At 46.2% G+C, this 21,349-nt stretch overlaps 1 protein-coding gene across 15 annotated transcripts in view; it reads right to left on the minus strand.

Moving 5' to 3' along the window:
- SCML4 (Scm polycomb group protein like 4) overlaps positions 1 to 21,349 on the minus strand; it is a 114,525-nt gene that overhangs the window by 34,156 nt on the left and 59,020 nt on the right. For 11 of the 15 annotated variants that reach the window (XR_012378513.1, XR_003206234.2, XM_025863533.2 and 8 more), the window contains 3 exons: positions 13,848 to 13,977; positions 11,456 to 11,656; positions 6,683 to 6,862 (listed from right to left, as the gene is read on the minus strand). Coding sequence is in view for 12 of the 15 variants with exons in the window: in XM_025863549.2 (XP_025719334.1) it covers positions 6,683 to 6,862; positions 11,456 to 11,656; positions 13,848 to 13,977 (511 nt within the window). In the remaining 3 variants the exon portion in view is untranslated. Of the gene's footprint in view, positions 1 to 6,682; positions 6,916 to 11,455; positions 11,657 to 13,847; positions 13,978 to 21,349 lie in introns of those variants that run through there. The other 4 variants (XM_025863557.2, XM_073893731.1, XM_073893727.1 and 1 more) reach the window with 3 other exon arrangements.

A 21,349-nucleotide genomic window follows, 5' to 3' on the forward strand; every position in this document is an offset into this window, starting at 1 on the left:
TCTGGTGGAGCAGGCCACTCTGTGTGGGTTTTGTAAAAATGAGAGAGCTCTCTTGGTGTCCGGAGTGATGGCCTCGGTCTGTCCTGTGTATGTCACTGGGCAGGAATGTACCCAGAGCCCAGGGACAAGGATGAAACACTCCTTGGGGCCAAGATAGGAAACCCAGAAGGAGAAAAGAGAATTGATATAATTGGAGTACACTTTCTTCCTGGATTTTGCTAAATGGTGGTTGGGGTTTGTTTTGTTCTTTTACATCTTTGTGAGACGAAATGACGCAGGTGTACCACAAGCCATTTATGAGAATCCATTGAGTACAGTCGGGTTTCTGAGCGGGGCGGGGGGGTGGCGCACAGGATGTACACCCTCCCGAGCAAGAGTGGGTAATAGGATCCTACCAGCAACTGGCTTGGGAGGGAAGCAAAGGGTCAGGGAACAGACGACCTGGGCTCAGTCTCCTCCCCACTGTGGCCTTCTCTGTGGCTCTGAACAAGTAGCCTTGAACTTGCAGGCTTCAGTGCATCCCAAATGGGAAAGCTCACTAAATGTTTGCTGACTAAATGGATGTTTCTATGTCAAATAACTCGTGGCACTTGATAAACTCTTTTTCCTTTTAGAAATAAACAATCTGGGGTGCCTGGGTGGCTCAGACGTTCAGTGTCTGCCTTCGGCTCAGGTCATGATCCCGGGGTCCTGGGATCGAGCCCCACATCGGACTCTCTGCTAGGTGGGAAGCCTGCTTCTCCCTCTGCCACTCCCCCTGCTTGTGTTCCCTCTCTCGCTGTCTCTCTCTCTGTCAAATAAATAAAATCTTAAAAAAAAAAAAGGAAATAATCTTTCGGAAAGATAGATATTCCCTGTACAGTCATTCTCCATAGAGCTATCATATAAATTTGCAGTTCAACAAGGAAGCCAACTTGATCTCTAAAGGCTGGGTACATAGGCTTAACCATAATGGAGCACTTAGCACTTAGCAAAATCCAGGCAGAAACTGTGAATGTCTGGTCCGCCACTAGGTTCCTGGTGCCTGGCTCAAAGACCACCAGCCAAGGACGAAAACATCAAGCTTCAAGAACAAAAGTCCTTCCTCATCTCCCACCCCTACCATCTGTGTATCGAAAAAGCTACTCGAGAAAAAGTAAACAGTTTGTTCCCATCGTGTTAAAACTTCAAAGGGCAGGAAACCAATCACTAAATTAGATCTCGCAGAAGGGTTCAGCTATCACATTTGTGGTTTCCAGAGATCTCCCCTACTCTTGGTGAGCAGACAATTTGTTCTGTTGTGTTGCATAGAATTCAAGCCATAAATATTTGCTACAGATTCGTTACATCTCAGGCTCTGCTCCCCAAATCTATCCAGCAGGGAGATGAGATCTGGACACAGATTCTTGCAATATAATACAAAATTAGGTGCCACTGAGGATGTGTAAACATGGGTCTGGGAGAACAGATGGACGTCTTGGGATTTGGGGAAGCATAAAAGACGGCAGGGACCCTGCTATGGAAGGTGGCCAGGCCACACTGGGGACTTTGCCTGTCGTCATTCTTGGCTTTCTTTCACCCCTTCTCACCAGAGCAGCAAACCTCCTCTTTGTCACCTGGATTTGCACACCTGCCACCTTGCCTGATCATTCCACCCCTCTGCTCTCCAGGGGCATCGGATCATCTTCGGTGGCAACACTTGTCCGGGGGCCAGGGGTGTGGGGGGGACGGCGCATTGTCCTAGTGCAAATAGACTTATTTTACTGAAAACCTGAATAAATGATACATTTCCGCAGGTGAGCAGGACTGTGCCAGCCCACGCTTTATTATTCAAAGTGTGGTCGCCGACCAGCAGCAGCACCAATCCACCTGCACACCTGTTAGATACACAGACTCTCAGGCCCCAGGCCAGCCCCACTGAGGCTAGGATCTGCCCTTTAACAAGATGCCCGGTGGTTCCTGAGCACATTTAAGTTTGGAAAACACTGGCGAGTGTTATTCATAATTGAGGGCTTTTCTTTCCAATATTCAAAGGTAAGGTAAAATTTCCCTGTGATCATCCCATGGCTTCTGACAGAAGTGCAAATGTTATCAAATCCACGTTTCCGCCTCCATTCTCCTAAAGCACCGGAGAGTTGTTCTTCCTAAAACACACACCACATGTGGCTGTCAGGTAATAGAACTAAAGGGGAATGACCGAACTTCCCGATTTCAAGCCAAGAACTTTACCTCCCAGTTGGGATTCAGGCAGATGAGTATGTAGTCTGGTTTTCCCCAGACACAGGAGAAACATCACAGAAGAAAGTTTCTGTCTGAAAGCTCTGAGGAAGGGATGTGGAAGATGTCCTCTCTCTGTTCCAATGTGACCTGCTCTGTCTTGGTAGCCTCACTTTCACCTCTGGGGGGCCCCTCACTGGGGCTCCTGGACACCTGCTGCCCAGAGCCATCAGCTGCCCCTCCAGCTGTGACATCTTGCTCCTACTTCTCTTCTGGGTTACCAGCGTCCCCCCTCATGGCCCTAACAAGTGGACATCTACATTTGTCACCAGTAACGAGGAGGTCACTACCATTCAAGCAGTCCCTTCTACTTCTGTAGCTTTGACTTTTCAAAGTTCCTTACGAATACACCCCACCTGACTCCTAAGGGAGCTATCTTGTAAGAGTTCCACCTGGCTCTTCAGCTGCCAAGTTCTCTACCCGGGACAGTAGTCCTTAAATCCACGCTTCTCAAACTATAATGTGTCTTCAAAACACCTGGGATCTCTTGTTAAAGAGTGTGAGAGGGCCTCTGAGCTTTTGCCTTTCTCAGGTGATGAGAATGCCCCTGACCAGAGTTTGAGTGGCAGGATCTTAGGTTTAATTAAATCTACCACCAGAACCACTGAGAACAAATCTGTATGACCTGCTGGATCAGAAAATGATGTCCATTTTCAGAAAATGATGTCCAAATCATCCATTTTTTGGCCACAAACCTTGTTTCTTTGATAGTTCCTTATGTGTCACGGTTTTTCCTTTTCTTATTATCTCATTAACTGTCTTCTGGAAATGCTCTAATGAACATTGACAAACCCTGCAACTGTGGCACCAAGCCTGATAGGTTACAGCTCTAACTGAACAGCACTGGGGCAGAGAACCACCTGGTTCAAATGAGCTCAAGACTGTGCAGTCGTGTTTAGGAACGATGTGGTTCTATGGAGGGATCTGGAGCCTAAAATCAACCAAGGCCTCCATCCTTTCCCTTTTGTATGTGCCCTTCTTGCCACAATAGAGGGCAAGATAAACTAAGTCTTCATCTGAAGTGATAATAATTTGACGTGTGACCCTTTAAGGGAAATTTGACAAGACAATCCTAAAGAGGCGATGTCTTAATCTAAAGGCAAACTCTCTACTGGTGTCATTTTAGGCTCCATGGCAGATTGGTGGAAAAGATATGTGGCAAGGGGGCCACTTAGAGCCTACAGTGACGTAGCTGCTTCTTCTACTTTCCCTGAGGCTCCCAGACACGTGAGATGCACTGAACTCAGTTCTGCAACACCTGGGGCTTGAGAAACAATGTCCACAAGGTTCGTTGATTTGGAGCAATTCATTTTTTCAAATCAGCCATGGGCTAGGGAAGGGCTCATGAAGACAATTCAAGTCATTGCTTCCAAAGCCAGGCCAGCTAGGAAGGAAAGCACCTTTTGGCTAGAAATAACTGTCCCAGTCAAGGGAAGAAGTGAGGCAGCGACACCGCTCCAGGGAAAACTCTGGAACTTCCTCCAGCATGGTGAGCTTGGGAGAGAGTACGGTGGAAACCAAGGCAAGAGTTTCCTCAGTAATCACTTAAGGAAAGCTGAAGGGGGGGTTCCTGGACAGGATGTTAAAATGAAACCATTTTAGTTTCAGTTTTTGCTGAGGCTGCAAGACAACAGACACCCCAAGGTAGAGTGAAGTATGCAGATCTTGCAAAAAAAAAAGATGGTGGAAAGCCAGTTTTATACCTATAGGTGACCACCTACATCCAGCCTGCAAAAGAAATGTAGAGGTTGAGAAACAGGTTGACTAGAAGATGAATTATGGGGAGAACTGTCTAGTGTATTACCAAGGGCTTCAATGTGGCCATGTAACTAGCTTGATATCTGTCCCTGGAGCTTGAGAGACACAGTGGATTACTGTTTGACTCCCATGGGAAATCTAAAAGTCTGACTACTCTGATGGCAGAACAAAAGAGAGGTGACTGCAAGGTTCAGCTGCATGCCCAGAATTTGTTTGGGCCAAGGATGGGTAGTGTTTGTCAGGGGCCAGATGTGGGCCATCAGAAGAGAAAGCTAAAGTAAGATCTTTGGGGCATCTGGGTAGCTCAGTTGGTTAAGCATCTGACTCTTGATTTCAGCTCAGGTCATGATCTCAGGGTTGTAAGATTGAGCCCCGTGAAATGCCTGCTTGGGATTCTCTCTCTCCCTCTCCCTCTACCCCTCTCCTCCTCCCTCCCCACTCTCTAAAAAAAAGTAAGATCATCTTAGATTCTTTCTGTGGGACTGTCTGGTGGCACAAGGGGGCCTCTGCAGAAAGAAGCTAGAGACCTACCTGCAGATTTGGGGCTGTGGAAGGAAGTGACTGGGTAACCAGCCAGATAAGAATTATATTTGTCCATGTCAGGGAAAGTGCAGGTGAGAGATGGCAGGGTCACCAAAATGCCCATGTGAGAGCCCTTAGGATGAAGACTCAGCCTTAAACACCCACCAGAACTTGGGAGTATGATGCCAACTCACAGCAGGATCAGTCAGGTAAAAACTCTCCTACCTCTTGCCTCTCCTCCTCCTCTTACTGTGGTCATGAAGCATCCGAAATCATTATTAGCCAGATATGGGAGGGGGGGCAAAAGCACAAGGTTAGGTGTGAGGTGGAGAGAAGCCAACTGGCCTGAAGCAGGTCTGAACTGGGAATAGGGAGTAGTTACATCTTCGATTGAAATTTAAAGTTTGATTATTACACTGACCCAGATATATTAATTATTGACTAGAGAATGTTTTGTTACCTGAAAGGAACAAGAAAAGTCACAAGATTTGTCCAAAATTTCATCCATGGGTAGGAATGAAGTGGTCCCACAGGATATATTTAAAGAAGAATGGGAGACATGAATTATGTGGCTTTATGATTATATCCTATGGGACATTGCTTGTTCAATGTAACGGTGATTCAGTGGATTGCAAAGTGAAATCAGACCATTCTGCTATTCTTGTTGCAAGATTCACTAGAAGATTCATTAGCTTTAGGATATGTTCCTGAGTCAGCTAAGGCTTATAGGAGAGACCAGATTCATACTGTCAGAACCAGAAGTAGCACTGTGCATAAGCAACCCCAACACCTCATTTAGGAAATGGAGGTCCAGAGATAAGAAAAGATTTTCCCAAGCTTGCACATATAGAGACATCAAAAACAAACAAACAAACAAAACAAAATAAAAACAAAAGCCACAAATGTATATAGTATCTGCTCACATAGACCATATTTAATTAGGTAGCTTTCATTGTGAAGGCCAAATTTCTTCCTGATTCCCAGGTCTCAGGGAGATTAATGTAAAATTATAAACAGGGTTCTTGACAGTATCTAAAAAAAAATTTATGCTAAGAATCTAGATTTATCCTTCCCTGCTGTCCTCTTAAGTTTAAAATATAGCCACTCTTATTATAAACATCTTTTTTGTTGAAGGCTCTAAGCCTATCTGTGAGCACATACCTGCAAATGTATTCATTTTTCATTATCTGTAGTGGTCACTCAATACCTCAAAAATTTTCCCAAGCTCATGTATTTGTCTTATCACAACACAAGATGTCACATGGTGCTTGGAACAGAAGAGTGTTCAGCAAATGTTTGTAGAATGACATAATGACTAGATTCCAGTTTCACTGGCTATGTGTTCTTTATATATCAACAATACTGCTTCCAGAGAAAGAATAAAGGCAACATTTCTTGGGGACCTGGAATCCAGAGCCTAGATTCATGTTAACTTTTTATGGATTTCCATAACTCAGGGCTGCTAAGTGGAGGTACCTAGCCCTTCAGCACACAACATGTGGCCCTCTATGCCCTTACTGACCTTCCCACCAGCTTTCCTATGCTGAACTACTCTGCAACAAAAGGCACTCAGCCCTGGGATCACTTTTCATCCTGTGATGAGAGAGAAACACTAACTCTTACTGAAAAACATATTTGATTCATGGCCTGGTCAAATCCCTGAAGCAATAGACACTCTGTTTATTGACACGGATGGGTATCTGAGGCCCCCAGGCATAGATGAACATAATCCATTTCTTAGCCCTAGTTTCTTCAGGATTTCTTAGTTCCTTAGTGTCATAGTCTTTCAATGACTTAACGATGATGGATAAGTGCCCAAGAGTCTAAATTAGAGGAGAGTGAAGAAAGTAATTCATTATATGTGATGTGGCCTCATTGTCTAAATTCCAGTAACATAAGCCTAAAACCATAACATCAGCTCTCAGTAGCTGGAGCAATCTCTTACCACTACAGCCTGGGTGGGGACTGTCTGGGTACCCTCAGTCCTGGCTGTTCCTGACCTCTGCTGGGGTTGGGGGTGGCGGAGAGGCAGCCTGGGAGCCTCCAGCAGGAGAACCCTCGGGAGCTCCCAGGAGGGCAGGAACACCTGGGACCACCTCCGGCACAGGGAAGACAGACGGACAGAGCCTACCTGACTCCATCCTACCTTCCTTCTTGTCCTGGGCTTCCTCAGAGCCACTGGAGCCCCTAGGGAAGGGCTGGTGGCTGAAGAGGTCATCACACAGGAGGCTTCGGCACAGCTTGGCGAGGAAGCGGAGGACATAGCTGATGCTGTTCACCACAGGCAGGCTCCGCAGGTGCTGTTTCCCGTCGAAGGACGCCGAGACTGGAAAGCCACAGAGCCAGCAACTCAGAGTGGGGCACAACAAAGCCACAGGTCTGTGGGAGGAGGTTTTCGTTTGTCCAGCTGTGCTTTGTTTTTAACTAAGCTTTATTCGGATTTCACCTGTTTCTGCGCTCAATGCCCTGTTTGTGTTCCAGGATCTCATCAGGAGCCCACCCTAGGTTTAGTTGCCAGGTCTCCTTAGTCTCCTCTGGCTTGGGACTGGTTCCCGGTCTTTCCTTGTTTCGCATAACCTTGACAGTTTTGAAGAGTACCGGTCAGGTATTTTGTAAAATGTCCCTCAGTTTGGGTTTGTCTGATGTTTTCCTCATGATCTGACTGGGGTTAAGGTTTTGGGGAAAGAAGTGAAGTGCCCCTCTCATCACATCAGATCAGGGGTATGTGATGTCCGTATGACAACACTGGGATGTCAGCCTTCATCACCTGGCCATATGGGGTTTGCTGCATTTCTCCACTGTACTCTCCATATTCCATTCCTTGGAAATAAGTCAAAAGATCATGCCCACACTCAAGGGCGGTGGAGGGATTAAGCTCTACATCCTGAGGAAGGGAGAGTCTCTATATCATTTGGAATTCTACTATAAGAAAGAATTGTACATTCTCCTTCATTCATTCATTCATTCATTCATTCATTAATATCAGTATAGACACAATATATTTATTTTGTACTGTGGGTTATCTAATACTATGTTATTTATTTTGTTGCTCAAATTGTTCCATCTCTTGTCTTTGTGTCCCTGTGACATGCCTCCATTTTTTTTTTAGCAACTTTTTGGTTACTGAAGCTTCACTATGTTTCAGATTCATCTTATATTTTCCCTGCCCTGCCCTAAAATCAGCTATTTCTCCAACAGCCCGGTTCCTTGTTCCTAAAGAGTGATATTTAGAAACCAGGATTTGGGCACTGGATATGCTCATTGCTACTGGGGTGTCAGTAGCTCTGGGTCTTTTCAATGGAGAGAGCTAAGAAATATATGCATGTATACAATCCTATTAAGATTATGTCTCTATTTTTCTGTCTATATATATACATATATATATATATATAGAGAGAGAGAGAGAGAGAGATGGCTAGAGCTAGGTCAATCAATAGATTGATAGGTAGGTCTAGATCTAGAGATATCCAGATAAACCTGAGTTTGTGCTGAGGTCTCTAGCTCTAATCCAGCATCACAGAATTCAGGGTTCTTTCTACTCTTCTGGGGAGGAGTCTTTAAAAAGAACAATAACCTCTTCATAGTGATTCTAGATGAAATTTGATTTCTACAGCATTACCAGAACTTAGAAGAAACATGTTTCTTCCAGCATGTTCCTTTCTGTAACTGTCCTCACAGCCTCTCTCACCCCACGAAGCTTGCATACCAGCTCCACTGTGAGGAACAAAGGAGCAGACCCTAAGAGGATATTTTGCTCCCAGCTAGGCCTCAGCCACTCATTGTCAACACCTAGAGGGCAGCCCTGTTATTCATGTTTTATCTCCCAAAGGCAGGCACATGGCAGGGGCTGGGGCAGGGGCAATACCAGAGCTAGTTTTGATTTTAGAACTAAAACAAAACAAAACATTTTAATTAGAAATCAAAAGAATCCATTTTTTTGTGTGTATAGCTCTTTATAGTTTGACAAGAGCATTCATATCCATCACCTCATTCAGGCCGCCTAACTATCTGGTGAGGACAGTAGACAAGAGGTTATTACCCCATGTTACAGAGGAGGAAATTGAGAAGAAGGCGTAGAGCAGTTTTTCTGGCTCATGTGGCCTCTAAGTGGCACTTGCCTGTCACGTTAATACTCCGCGTGACTCTGGGAGAGTCGGCAAAGATCTTGCCCACGTGCTCACTAAGGGGTTTATCATAGCCACTCAGACCCTCTGGAAATTCCCTCTTAGTGTGAGCATTGCTGTTGGCCTCCAATATTTTAGAAGACCCAGTGTGATGGAAACTGCACCCATAGCAGTAGAGTCTGGGTCATCGGGTCTGTCCCATAGATCAGTGTGCATACACTCCCAGAGGTGCCTGGAAGGGCCACCTCCTAGAAGCAGATGTGGCATTCGTGACACCATAAGGTCTACTCCTCTGGGATAGTGTGGCTCAGGCAGAGCATGAGGGTTATGGGGTACTGCAATACTGCTCCTTTAGCCTTTGGGGTGGCCCTGGGCACACCCATGGCAGTCTGGTTCCTTTAGCCCACTGTGCCAGCACCAACGTCACCATTTTCTGTGTTGTGCCATGGGAACGTTGAGAAAGCAGTGCCCTAGGATTAGGTTCTAAGTACAGAGTGGGGGAGTCTATTTCTCCTTGAGTCCCTCCCTGAGCTTGGTGCTAGCTTGGTGCTATCACAGCCTCGCTGAGCTTCCATATCACCATCAGTAATGTGAAAGACCACCTTGCCACTTTGCGACCTCAGGGAGGCAGCATGAGGAGTCCCCCTGTGCTACTGCATTCTCCAAGACACTAAGACCAAGGGCTCAGCTCTGGACTCCCTGGGAATCCCTCAGCCAAGGGAAAGTTGGCAGCAGGGCTCTGCCCAGGCTTGTGTTGGTGCCAGGCACTGCAAAACCTGCTCCCAGTGCCAAGGCCCCTGAGGCCACAGAAACGCTGAGCAAGAGAGCAGGGGAAATAGCGTTGGCTCTCCCAGCTTAGGGAGAGGGAACACAAAAAACTCAGATGGGATTTGCTCAAGAACGTGGGCACACAGTACAGGAAGAGCTTTCTCTTAGCATCATGTCAGTGTCTTGAGCCCTGCTACTCAGCAAGGAAAACGACAAGGCCTTCAACCTCAGAGGGCAGCCCAGGTTTGAGAACCTGGCTCTCAGACAAAAATCGGGCGAAGAATGGCCAGCAAGCTCTCAGAAAGCTGACAACAAGACTCTCCTCTTGGCCTCTCTTGGTGCAGTACTTCTTCCTCCTGTCTCTGCTTCTGCTAAAGTTTCTTAAAAGTCACCCTGGGTCAGACACACGCACCTGGACCTTACCAAGTTCTATTTTAATCAATTACCAGCGAGTCAGACCCAGCTTCCCGCTTAGAGGGAGCTCTAGAAGGTGGGCAGAACCAATCACAGCTGGGGAAGCTGTGTTGGACAACCTCCCCACCCCCAAGTCCTGGGGATCAAGGGTTAAAAAAAATGCCCAGCGGCATTAGAGGCCCCCCTCCTGTCCCCTCTCTTAGACAGCAGGCAGGGTCATTCATCTGCACCACCCCCATTGCTGGGGAATCTTCCTGCTATTCCCTAGTGATATGGAGGCCATGCCCTTGATACTGGGCCAAAGAAGACACCAGTCTGTCCCCTTGGAATTAAGACATCTTGCAAAGACCTGGTGCTCCAGGGCTTAAGGGCAGGTAGTGACATCAATTGTCTAGAGAGCCTTGGGGAGCGTGGAAAGAACCTCTGGAGGCAAACATTTGAAGGGGGCAGAGCTCCCAACTCTGCCTCTCACCTAGGGTGACACTGCCACTCCCACTGGAAGCTGCTGGGGTGGGGCTGAAACTGGAGGACAGTGACAACGGGAGAAGGGACTGACCCTGAAGCATCTTTTAAAAAAGACAACAACCTAGCCCTTGAGAGGTGCTTGGGACCATAAGCTTCCCCACTGCTCAGGGTGCCATGAAGAAAGAATGAGGCAGAGTACAGGAGAATAGATAGTGACAGGGGATGATATTTTACACAGAGTGGTCAGAATAAGTCTCTTGGATAAGGCGCCATTTGAGTAGAAACCTGAAGAAAGTCAAGGAGCAAGTCACACTTGGATAGCTGGGGTTAGAGCATTCCAGACAGAAGAGCAGGTACAAAGACCCTGAGGCAGGGGCATGGCGGGAGATAGCAGAGGGAAGAGCAAGGAGGTCACCATAGCTGCAGCAGAGTGGGGACTCAAGAGGAGTGACCAGGAGATCAAAGAGGTAGCTGGAGCCAGGTCACTTAAGGCCTCTGGGTCCTCGTAAAGACATGGGCTTTCTCTTGGAGTGACATGAGAACCACTGAGGGTGCAGGGCAGAGGAGGGGCATGATCTGACTTCAACTTTTAAAGAACCAGAGTGGTTGCTGTGAGTGGTGAAATGTGGCTGGATTCTGGATATATTTTAAAGTTAGAGGGGCGCCTGGGTGGCTCAGTCGTTAAGCGTCTGCCTTCAGCTCAGGCCATGATCCCGGGGTCCTGGGATCGAGCCCCGCATCGGGTTCCCTGCTCAGCGGGAAGCCTGCTTCTCCCTCTCCCACTCCCCCTGCTTGTGTTCCCTCTCTCGCTGTCTCTCTCTCTCTCTCTCTCTCTGTCAAATAAATAAATAAAATCTTTAAAAAAAATAAAAAATAAAGTTAGAGCAATAGGATTTACTGATGAGCTGGAAGTAGGGGGTTGTGAAAGAGGATTCAGATGTTCAGTCTTCTTGTCCAGGTCCAGAAGCCTTTTCTCCTCAAGCCCAGAGAGAGGCCTCCAGCACACAGGCTCATTTAAGGCCCTGGAGCCCAGCAGATGGAAAACAGACTCTGGCTACAACCACAGTCCCCCCAAGCCTGACTTTGGCTTCTTTCCTCTTCAGAGAGACACCCATGCCCTCCTCATACAACCTGCCCCAGGGCCTTACCTGACACCATCTCGCCACCATAGCCCTGTTTGACCAGGGAGAAGACCAGCTTCTGCTGGTGGGCACAGTCGATGCACGCTTGTACGGCTTGCTGCAAGACCGCCGATGGCCTCTCAGGCCCAAAGCGCTCGGGGAGCTGCTGCAGCTTCCTCCTCTCCAGGTACGGCCCTGTGTTGGCTTGCTTGTTGATGTAGAGGCAGACTGTGGAAACAGAGACCCACAAAGCCCTCAGCATCAGTCACATCAGACCAGGGGGCTGTTCCTGTGGGGGGGGGCGAGGCTCAGCTGTGCCCCCTTGGCCCTCACCTTGAGAAAGCTGAAAAAAACAAAGGTGGGACTGATTCCTTCCAACCTGAGAAGTACAAGAGGCAAAAGAGCCCATCACTCCCAACTTCCAGGGCTCACTCTCAAGAGAACCCTTGGTTGGAAACAGATAGACAGGTGGGTCCCCTCTGATGTAGTCAAATCGGAATTGCAGACAATTATGGAGGTCCGTGCGGACCATGTGTATAAATGTATTTCCATACTGGGCATGTACACATACAAAATCTTCCCTCCTCCTCCAAAGGAGCTGTTGAGCTACACATAATGTTTGCCAATTTTTTTTTTGTTAACTTTCAGTGAGTAAAAAAATTAAGATGATGCTGATTACACCAAAGACTATATACTCAATGAATTTCTAAAGAGAGTGCTATGTATAATCTCAGAGATATTAAGTACTCAGCTGCCCATTTAGGTGAGCCCAACCAACGGTCCTCACACTTTTAAAGTCATACACCCCATCGGAATATATGAGCACATGCCCCAAATGTGTTTATTTATTTGTAGGATATATACATTCTTGACTGTTTTGATATATTGCATGCATTTTAAAACGTAACCAAGAAATAGGAAATTTTAAAGGATGAAATAAAAATAAGTATTAATGGTAGGCGTCACATTTTCTTCCCTATGTGGCAACGACTCCTCATCTATTTCCCCACCCCCCGCCCCAGGTTATGAGGATCTTACCTTGGGGGTCACTAGGGCAAAGAAGTGTTGAAAAGGGACTTGAAGAAGAGACCAATAGGATATGGGAAGGATTAAACAGTAAGAACAAAGGTGAAGAAAGTTAGTTTTTATTGAGCCCCTACTCTATTCCAGGCACTTCCTATATTTCCTCTTGTTTGAATCTCAAGACAGGCCTGGGAGTGGGATATGATTACTTCCTTCACTGATGAAGAACCTAATGAAGAAATGAGGCTTAACGGTTGGATGGCTGCTCTAAAGTCTAAAGTGTAATTAGGGGTGCAACAGGGATTTAGACTCAAGTCTTTCTGCTGTCAAAGCCTGTGCTCTTTCCACTCCACCAGGCTGCCTTCTCTTGTACTCATCCCAGATGATTAAGGAAATCTAATCAGTAAGAGACCTTCATGCCAGGCACTGTGCTGGGTAGGCCCTACAGATTTGCGGGGTCCCTGGCTTCACAGAGCTTGGGGCCCCACTGGGAAGGCGGAGCTACTCAGAGCCCTAGAGGAAGCCAGGTGGGACTGTCACTTCAAGTCACACTGGGGAGGTGCTAGGAGGGCCGATCCTGGGGACCCTGGCAGGGAAGTCAGTGACGGCCTTCTGGAGCAAGGTATGCCTGAACTGAGATGTAAGGGATGAGAAGGGTGACCAGAAAGGAGATCATTCCAGACAGAGGGAAGGCAGTATGTTGAAATGCTATGGGGGAGCTCTAGGGACCGAGAGGAGAGCAATGAACTGCGGGGCTCTGTTGGCCACATAAACAAGTTTGGTTTTTACCTAAGAGCAATGGGAGCGAAAGTGAAAGGATTCGAGCGGGATGGGAGTAGGGGTGGCTTGTGATGAGGGGGACAGTGTGTGTGTGTGTGAGAGAGAGAGAGAGAGAGAGAGAGAGAGCAATGCCATCCTACTGCTGGTACTCTTATGATAGAAATGATTGTTGGTGGACACCCCATAAGAAAGACTGGACTGAATTCTACTCTGACTGGATTGGAGACACCAGGTGGGATTAAGGGAGGTTAGGGTCCTTAGGAGATCTGGAAGCACAAACACAGGGATGGAAGCTCTTCAAGGTAAGCAGGCTCACTCTTGGTGCAAAGTAAACGTGGCTCTGAAAAGAAAACACTGGGCCACCAAACCACCTTTTCTAGTCCCACCCCAAGGCAACCAGCTGAACCAGAGATGCACTGAAAACCAAGTTTCAAGTAATCCTATCTGTGAGACACTTAAGCTAATGTTCTCAGAGAATTTGGTCGTCCTCCCTGCTGTCTAGCTAATAACTAAATCCTTCATTAGCGCTATCTCAGTGGCAGCTCTCCAGTTCACAGAGTAACTGCTAGATGGCAGGCTGGCCATCACAGCCTTAGAGGTCATTCAGCTGACCTACCTGTGAGAGCCTGTGGGGCCGCCAAGCTGGGTATGGTGGCTGCATCCTGAGGGATGGAGCTGAGGTCGGGCTCCGGCGTGCTTCGCGGAGGTGAGAGGGCTAAAGGAGTCATAAGAACCCGAGACTTGAGCTGCAAGACAGAGCCCATTTGGTCAAGGAAAATCTGGAAATGCTCTCTACACTTGCCCCCAATTTTTCCTGGATATCAGTTAACCATTTCTCCTCTATCGTGTTTCCACACCTTTCTATTGTTCAGCTAAGGGGCTGAACTTCAGATTCAAGCTCACAATCAAGATTCATGTTTGGGGTCAAATTCAGAGATCAGCTCCACACCCCACCCTTACAGTGGAGCCACCCAGGAAATGACTGGTGTCAGGCAGTGAGTGTGGGAATACAAGAGGTATGAACAGTTGAAGCCTATGAGCCTTCTGAGTGCAGAATGCACGGTAGGGGACAGTTCCCAGGCTTCGAATCCCTAGAATCCTATGGACAGGGCTTTCCCAACAGCTACCCAGGGACAAATGCCGAAGCTCTCCTTAATCTCTGCTGAGCTTTCAGCTCACGTGGATCACTGGACCCTGCTAGAAAAGAGAGCAGAAACCGTTCCTCCAAGGGGCTGCCATACTGCTCAGTGTTTATTTCCTACAGCAGAAACTATCACGGGTAGCCCGAGTGTGGACATGAGCGTATTCTCTGGTGGTGAGAAGCAGCTGCCTTGAAGGACTCATTTGAAATCACAGATGAGGAGCTGATATTTGCTGTTATGGAATAAGATGGAGATGACTGGTTGGTTGATTGTGTCAATGCCAGTAAGTCACTCTCCATACCAAGGTTTGACAGAAAATTGTCTAATCCTTGTTCTCCACCAAAAAACTAATGAATAATTCAGTCACTTCATCTCTTCACCCCTGACCTGTGTCTGTTCTCTACTCCAGACCGATTAAATCATTCTTTGGGAGTGGGACCAAGGCATCAGGAGTTTTAAAAGGTACTCAGATGATTCTAATACGTAGTTAAGGCTGAGGCCACTGCTCCGCTGCTTTTCAAATTTTAAGGTGCAATCAGTCACCAGGGGGTCCTATTAAAATATAGATTCTGATTCAGGAAGTCTGGGGTGGGGCCTGAGATTCTGCATTTCTCACAAGCTTCTAGGCAGTGCTGATGCTGCTAGTCCGTGGACCACACTTTGAGTAGCAAGGGTGTGCATTCTGTTGTTAATATACATGCAGACCCCACCCCCCTATACTGAATCACCAATATAGAGTTGATATTTAAGGCCATGATAATGAGTGAGCTCATCAGAGAATAACAGAAGGAGTATAGATGGAGAAGAGAAAAATCAAGCACCGAGCCCTGCAAGACTCCAACATGTAGAGTTGGAGAGATGAGGAGGAACCAGCAAAAGAAACCAGGAAGGACATCCAGTGGGGTAGAAAGAAAACTGGGAGAGTGTGGTCTTGTGGGAGCCAAACAGAGAAAGCATTTCATGAAGGAGAGAGTGGTCAGCCATGTCAAAACCTCTGATCAAGGAAGACTAGAAGTGGCCTTTAGATGTAGCAACTTCTCAGCAAGAGAGGTGGTAGTGCAGAGGGTGGGCTGAGAACCTGATTGGAATTAGTTCAAGAAATAACGGGAAGGGAAGCACTGGGGTCAGGAGTTAAAGTCAAGTCTTTCAAGGGGAGCCAAAAATTAGCTATGGCAAGGAGGAAAAGTCGGATCAAGTTATTTTTTGCCCCACAGTGAGACACCACCTCACACCATTAGGGTAGCTATTATCAAAAACAAATAAAAAATAATAAGTGTTGGCGAGGTGTGGAGAAATCGGAACCCTTGTGCACTGTTGGCAGGCACATAAAAAGGTGCAGTATAGCAGTTCCTAAGAAATTTAAAATAGAATTGCCCAGCAATTCCACTTCTGGGTCTATATCCAAAAGAACTGAAAGCAGAATCCCCAAGAGGTATTTGTACACTCATGCCCATAGCAGCACTATTCACAATAGTCCACAAGAAAGCAACTACCAATGTCCATTGACAGATGAATGGGTAAACATAAGGTGGTATATATACACAAAGGAATATTACTCAGCCTTAAAGAGGACGGGAATTCTGGCACATGCTACAACATGGAGGAGTCTTGAACATATCTGCTAAGTGAAATAAGCCAGTCACAAAAAGACAAATATTGCATGATTCCACTAATTTAAGGCACCTAGAAGAGTCAAGTTCATCGAAACAGGAAGTAGAATAGTGTTTTCCAGGGAGGGAATGGGGAGTGGGGGACAGAGTTTCTGTTTTGCAAGGTGAAGTTGTGGAGATCAAATGCACAACAATGTGAATATACTTAGTACTGAGCCGTACACTTAGAAATGGGTATGACGGTACATTTTATGCCATGTGTCTTTTACCACAATTAAAACATTAAAAAAATCTTTTAGTATATATATATATATATATTTATTTATATTTTTTTTTTTTTTTTTTTTGAGATGGGAGAGACATGCTTGAATGTTGATGGAAATAATCCAGCGGAGAGGGAAGAAGGATGATCCAGGGGAGTGCTTGGAGACCTAGCGGCATCAGGACTTTGAGAAGGTGAGGGGTGAGATTTAGTGAATGGAGGCGGGTGGGTGGGAGGGCTGGGTCAAGGCCATGGAGAGAAACGGGGACCTTTCATCTATTTTATTGCAAAGCAGAGCATAGTGGTCTGGATTGGGGTGGGGGGGGAGGATGGATGTGGAGATGGGAACTTACAAAAGCTCTCTTTCGACGGCTTCTAATTTCTCAGTGATGCTGGAAGCCTGAGTGTGAGGATGTAGGAGGGCGTGTTCATGAACTAGGAGGGGGGACAAGTGGGGAATAGGGCGTGGCTGCTGAGTGCGCAGTGGGATGTGGGGAAATGAATTTAAATTCACTGAAATGAATTTAAAATGAGATCAGTCAAAAGCGAGCACCCGGGTTGCACAGGGCTGTATGGGTGCAGATTCTGGGACTCTGGCAAGAGACCAAATGTTAGTCAGAAGCTACAGTTAACAGAGATTTCATCTTATTCTGTGTTTAGCATTTGAAAAATTAAAGGGTGCACCATGTAGCTCTGCTCTGCTAAATACTATAAAAATAATCTCAAAGAAACATCAGTGGTGAGAAGGAGCGGACAAGAAACCTGCTCTGACTCAGTCACCATGGCTTTGGCATGGTTCCCTCACCCACCAAGTGTGACAAGAGCCAGAGTTACCCCGCCTGTCCTCCCAGGTCGCACTGGTCCCTCTGCCAGTCCTTCGAGGAATGATATGCTGCCCTGCGTGGCTTGCAGTGGAGAAGCTGGTAGTGGCAGTCCCCAAGGACTGTGGGCAGCAGGCTCTAGAAGGACCTTGGCTAAGTCCTCCACTACAGGCTTAAAGCCCTCCAACCAACATACAGATAATGATGTTGGTGGGGGAAAAGCAAGATTTGGCAAGTCATCGTTTTTCCCTCTGTGGTCTTTAAGTTAATCACACAAAGATGCTTGCAACCCTTCCCTAGAAGGATGGTGATATAACAGCAGTGATGACGGTGAGGGTAGGGATGGCAGCGAAGACTTAGATTGCCGGACAGTTTCCTGTTCATATAAGCATCGTTAACAACCCTAACATCTAATGCTTGCTCACTATTTTAATATTTATTAGAAAAGGATCTGTTTGTTGAACCCACCTCCAAGGAAGTAATACAATTATAGTTGGCTGTTACCTCTACCCATCACTTCTGCTCAGATAAAGCAATTGAAGGAATTAGAATAAGTCAGCTGGTTGCAGCTCACACCTTCGGCATTCATCCAACCCCTAAAACAACTGCTGGGACTTTTGAACAAAGAAGAAATCTCATGCAACTGTGGGTGGTATATGACTTTTAAAAATTCTTCTTGGTAAGAGAATAGATCATCACTAGGCATACCTTTGACCTAGCATGCTGAAATTTTCAGCTCATTGCCTAATATAAAGGAAAAAAGCCTGGCCTAGGAAAGGGAGTCACATATGATTTTAGAGGGCTCCTAAAATAGAAATGAGCCCAGTGGCTAGGAATGTCCTATGGTGCGATGTGGGGCCCCTCTGTCAGGGCCTCTCCTACATGTGGAACTGAGGAGCTCCCAGTATCCCCCAACATACAGGGATGCTATTCTCTGGCAGGACATTTGTCTTTGCCATTGCTGGGTTTTTTGTTTTTGTTTTTTTTTTTTAATTTTTTGTTGTTGCATTTTGTTTTTTAAATGGACAAAATAAAACAAAACAAAATTGCTGGGGTTTTTCAAATTGCTTTTTCGTTGTGTTTTGTTTTTTAAATGGACAAAATAAAACAGAGCACTCCTATCTTGGGGCGCCTGGGTGGCTTAGTCGTTAAGCGTCTGCCTTCGGCCCAGGCCATGATCCCAGGGTGCTGGGATCGAGCCCCGCATCGGGCTCCCTGCTCGGCGGGAAGCCTGCTTCTCCCTCTCCCACTCCCTCTGCTTGTGTTCCCTCTCTCACTCTCTCTCTCTCTCCCTGTCGAATAAATAAAATCTTAAAAAAAAAAAGAATACTCCTATCTTGGTTTCTAATACCATTCTTCAATAAAAGGAACAAGGGCTCCTTGGAGAAATGGCTGATTCAAGGACAAGGGCAGGAAATATACAAGATGAACCTGGGGCATCTTGTCCCAGAAAGTAAGAGAGTACTAAGCACACAAACACACACAATGGTGAGGGTAGGTCATAGAAACACAGGAGTCAACTGAAAGAGCTTCCAATGTCCAAATCTGGAGCAATGTGAGCAACAAATAATGAGTAATAGATTATGATTCAAAGTGTACAATAAATATCCATGACTCCCTACTGACATAAATGAATGATTGACTAAATAAATACATGGAGGAGAACAGACAAAACTCTTATGCATAAATATTCCAAATAGTTTATTGTGGAGCTTAACATCCCCCTCCTTAAGTGTGAGCTCCACATAGTGACTTCCTTCCAAAAGGACGGGATGGAAATGTGGGGAAAGTAACTTTGCAGTGGAGAAACCCATCAAACACCACTTCAGGCAGGTGATCAAGGTCACCATCCACAGTGATAAGCCACGCTGATAGTATGCACACTTGACATGGCATGACGGGAATGACACCTTACCTCTGAAATCTTCTTCCCCAAAACCCATAACCCCAGTCTAATCATTAGAAAAACATCAGACAAACCCAAGTTATAAACATTTTACCAAACACTTGACCCATACTCCTCAAAACTGCCAATGTCATCAAAAACAAGGGAACGCTGAGAAACTTTCACAGCCCAGAGAAGCCTAAGGAGAGGAGATGACTGAATGTTAATATTCTGGCTGGATCCTGGATGAGAATAGGGAAAAACTAATGAATCTGAATAAAATATGGGCATGATTAAATAATGATGTGTTATTATCAGTTCACTAATTGAGACAGATGTGTCCTAGTAATATAAAATGTTAACGATAGAAGAAAGTAGGTATGGGGTATATGAGAATTCTCTGTTTTACTTTCGCAACTCTCCTGTAAATCTAAACCTATTCTAAAATATAGTTTGTTTTCAAAGTATTAAAAACAGGGTCTGGCAGGGGTGCCTGGGTGGCTCAGTCGTTAAGTGTCTGCCTTCTGCTCAGGTCATGATCCCAGGGTCCTGGGATTGAGCCCCGCATTGAGCCCCACATCGGGCTCCCTGCTCCGTGGGGGGCCTGCTTCTCCCTCTCCCACTCCCCCTGCTTGTGTCCCCTCTCTCGCTGTGTCTCTCTCTGTCAAATAAATAAATAAAACATTTAAAAAAAAACAACAACAAAAAACAGGATCTGGCAGAATAAACTGGGTAAAATGGAAGGGAAGAAGGGAGACAAAACTTCCTTCTTGGAAGCATAAGACTAGAGAGAGATTAGGTGCCGGGACACCATGCTCTGACATATACTGGCACTAATCCTTGGCCTTCAAAGCCAACAGCCTTGCACAGATGCTGGCAAAGTTGGCACCTTCACCTGAAATTCAAAACCTCAATCAAAACGGTGTGGTGACTCCTCATCCAGGCCGTGGTCACCAGCAGCTGCCCAAGGGGCTGGGCTTTGCTGGAGTAGAGTATCATGGTGGGTGAAGCAAAAGAGTAGAAGGTCGGCCCCTGCCAGCTGGCATCTCCACCAATGGGGGCTGGAGAATGTGGAAGCAGCTCATCTTTCTTTTCCACTGACAGATCCAAAATAAGGGCCTGGAGAGTTTCTTGCTCCAGCTGTCTTTCTGGGAAGACCTTCTCTAAGACATTTGCTAGAGAACCACTGGAAAGAGTTGGGGAAGGGGAGGGTCTCTTCGCAAACTGAGATGTGTGGCCAGGGGCCACTAATGGAGAAGGGGTTAGCTAGTGTAAAAATTGAAGTATTTTTCTAGAAATATGCCAGTGTGGCAGAAACAAGTACTAACTAAACAATGTTTCATACATTGATAGCAAGAGGTTGATAATCTAAGGACAAAGAATGTGGTTGAGGGGGTATGATGTGTAGAGACTGCCTGCATGCACATCAGCAGAGATGAAGCAACAAAGCTCGGGATGGGGTGGGCACATACATTGGAACACTAGCATTTGGATCTGGGCTCAAAGTCCAGCACAGACACTCAGCATGAAGAGCTCTTATTACTTAGGATTTTGGAGCCTGCCTTTCCTTACCTGTGTGAGGATAATAATATCCCCTCACAGGGATGTGGCAAGATTTAAATGTAAACATTTAGCATAGGGCTAGTGCAAAGTGAGGACTCAGTAAATGTTCATATTACTATTGCTGATAGTATTGGGGGAGGGCATGACGAGAAGAAGAGCAGCCATATTTCCTCCCCCCGAGAGATGGACACTGAAAACTGGTATGATTTCAGTCATCAACTACACATTGCTGATGCCTGGCAGGGGAATGGCTGGAACACAGGGCTCAGAGACAGGACTGGGGTTTGAATCCTGGGTCTGCCACCAACTCACATGGGACTCTGAGCAACTCACTCAGAGCTTCTGGGCTTCACCTTCCAAAGCCATGAGATTGGGTAGCTTGTTGGCTTCTAAATTCTCTTCTAATCCATAATGTGTATATACCCTGCATTAGACTACTTCTGAAAACATTAAAGCATTTGAGACAAAACCAGTGTCAGTGCCACATTTTGAATGTCGATTAGAAGAAATATGCCAGCCTAAATTTCTTTGGAATTCTATTTCTAGAAATATAGAAAAGTAGATTCTTTGGATCAGTTGAAAACAGCCACAAATGATGGATAAAATGTAAAATTAATGAAAGTAAAGAGGAGCTGACAATTTATAAAGAATTATCAGACCAGGGACACCCGGGTGGCTCAGTCAGTTAAGCGTCTGACTCTTGATTTCAGCTCAGGTCATGATCTCAGGGTTGTGGGATGGAGCCCTGCATCAGGTTCCATGCTCAGCGCGGTGTCTGCTTGTCCTTTTCGCTCTGCTCCTCCCCCCTCTCTCAAATAGATAAATAAAATCTCTC

The sequence above is a fragment of the Callorhinus ursinus genome, unplaced genomic scaffold (assembly GCF_003265705.2).
Source record: "Callorhinus ursinus isolate GAN/ISIS: 27379988/994484 unplaced genomic scaffold, GSC_fseal_2.0 scaffold6, whole genome shotgun sequence".
In the NCBI taxonomy this organism is placed as follows: domain Eukaryota; kingdom Metazoa; phylum Chordata; class Mammalia; order Carnivora; family Otariidae; genus Callorhinus; species Callorhinus ursinus.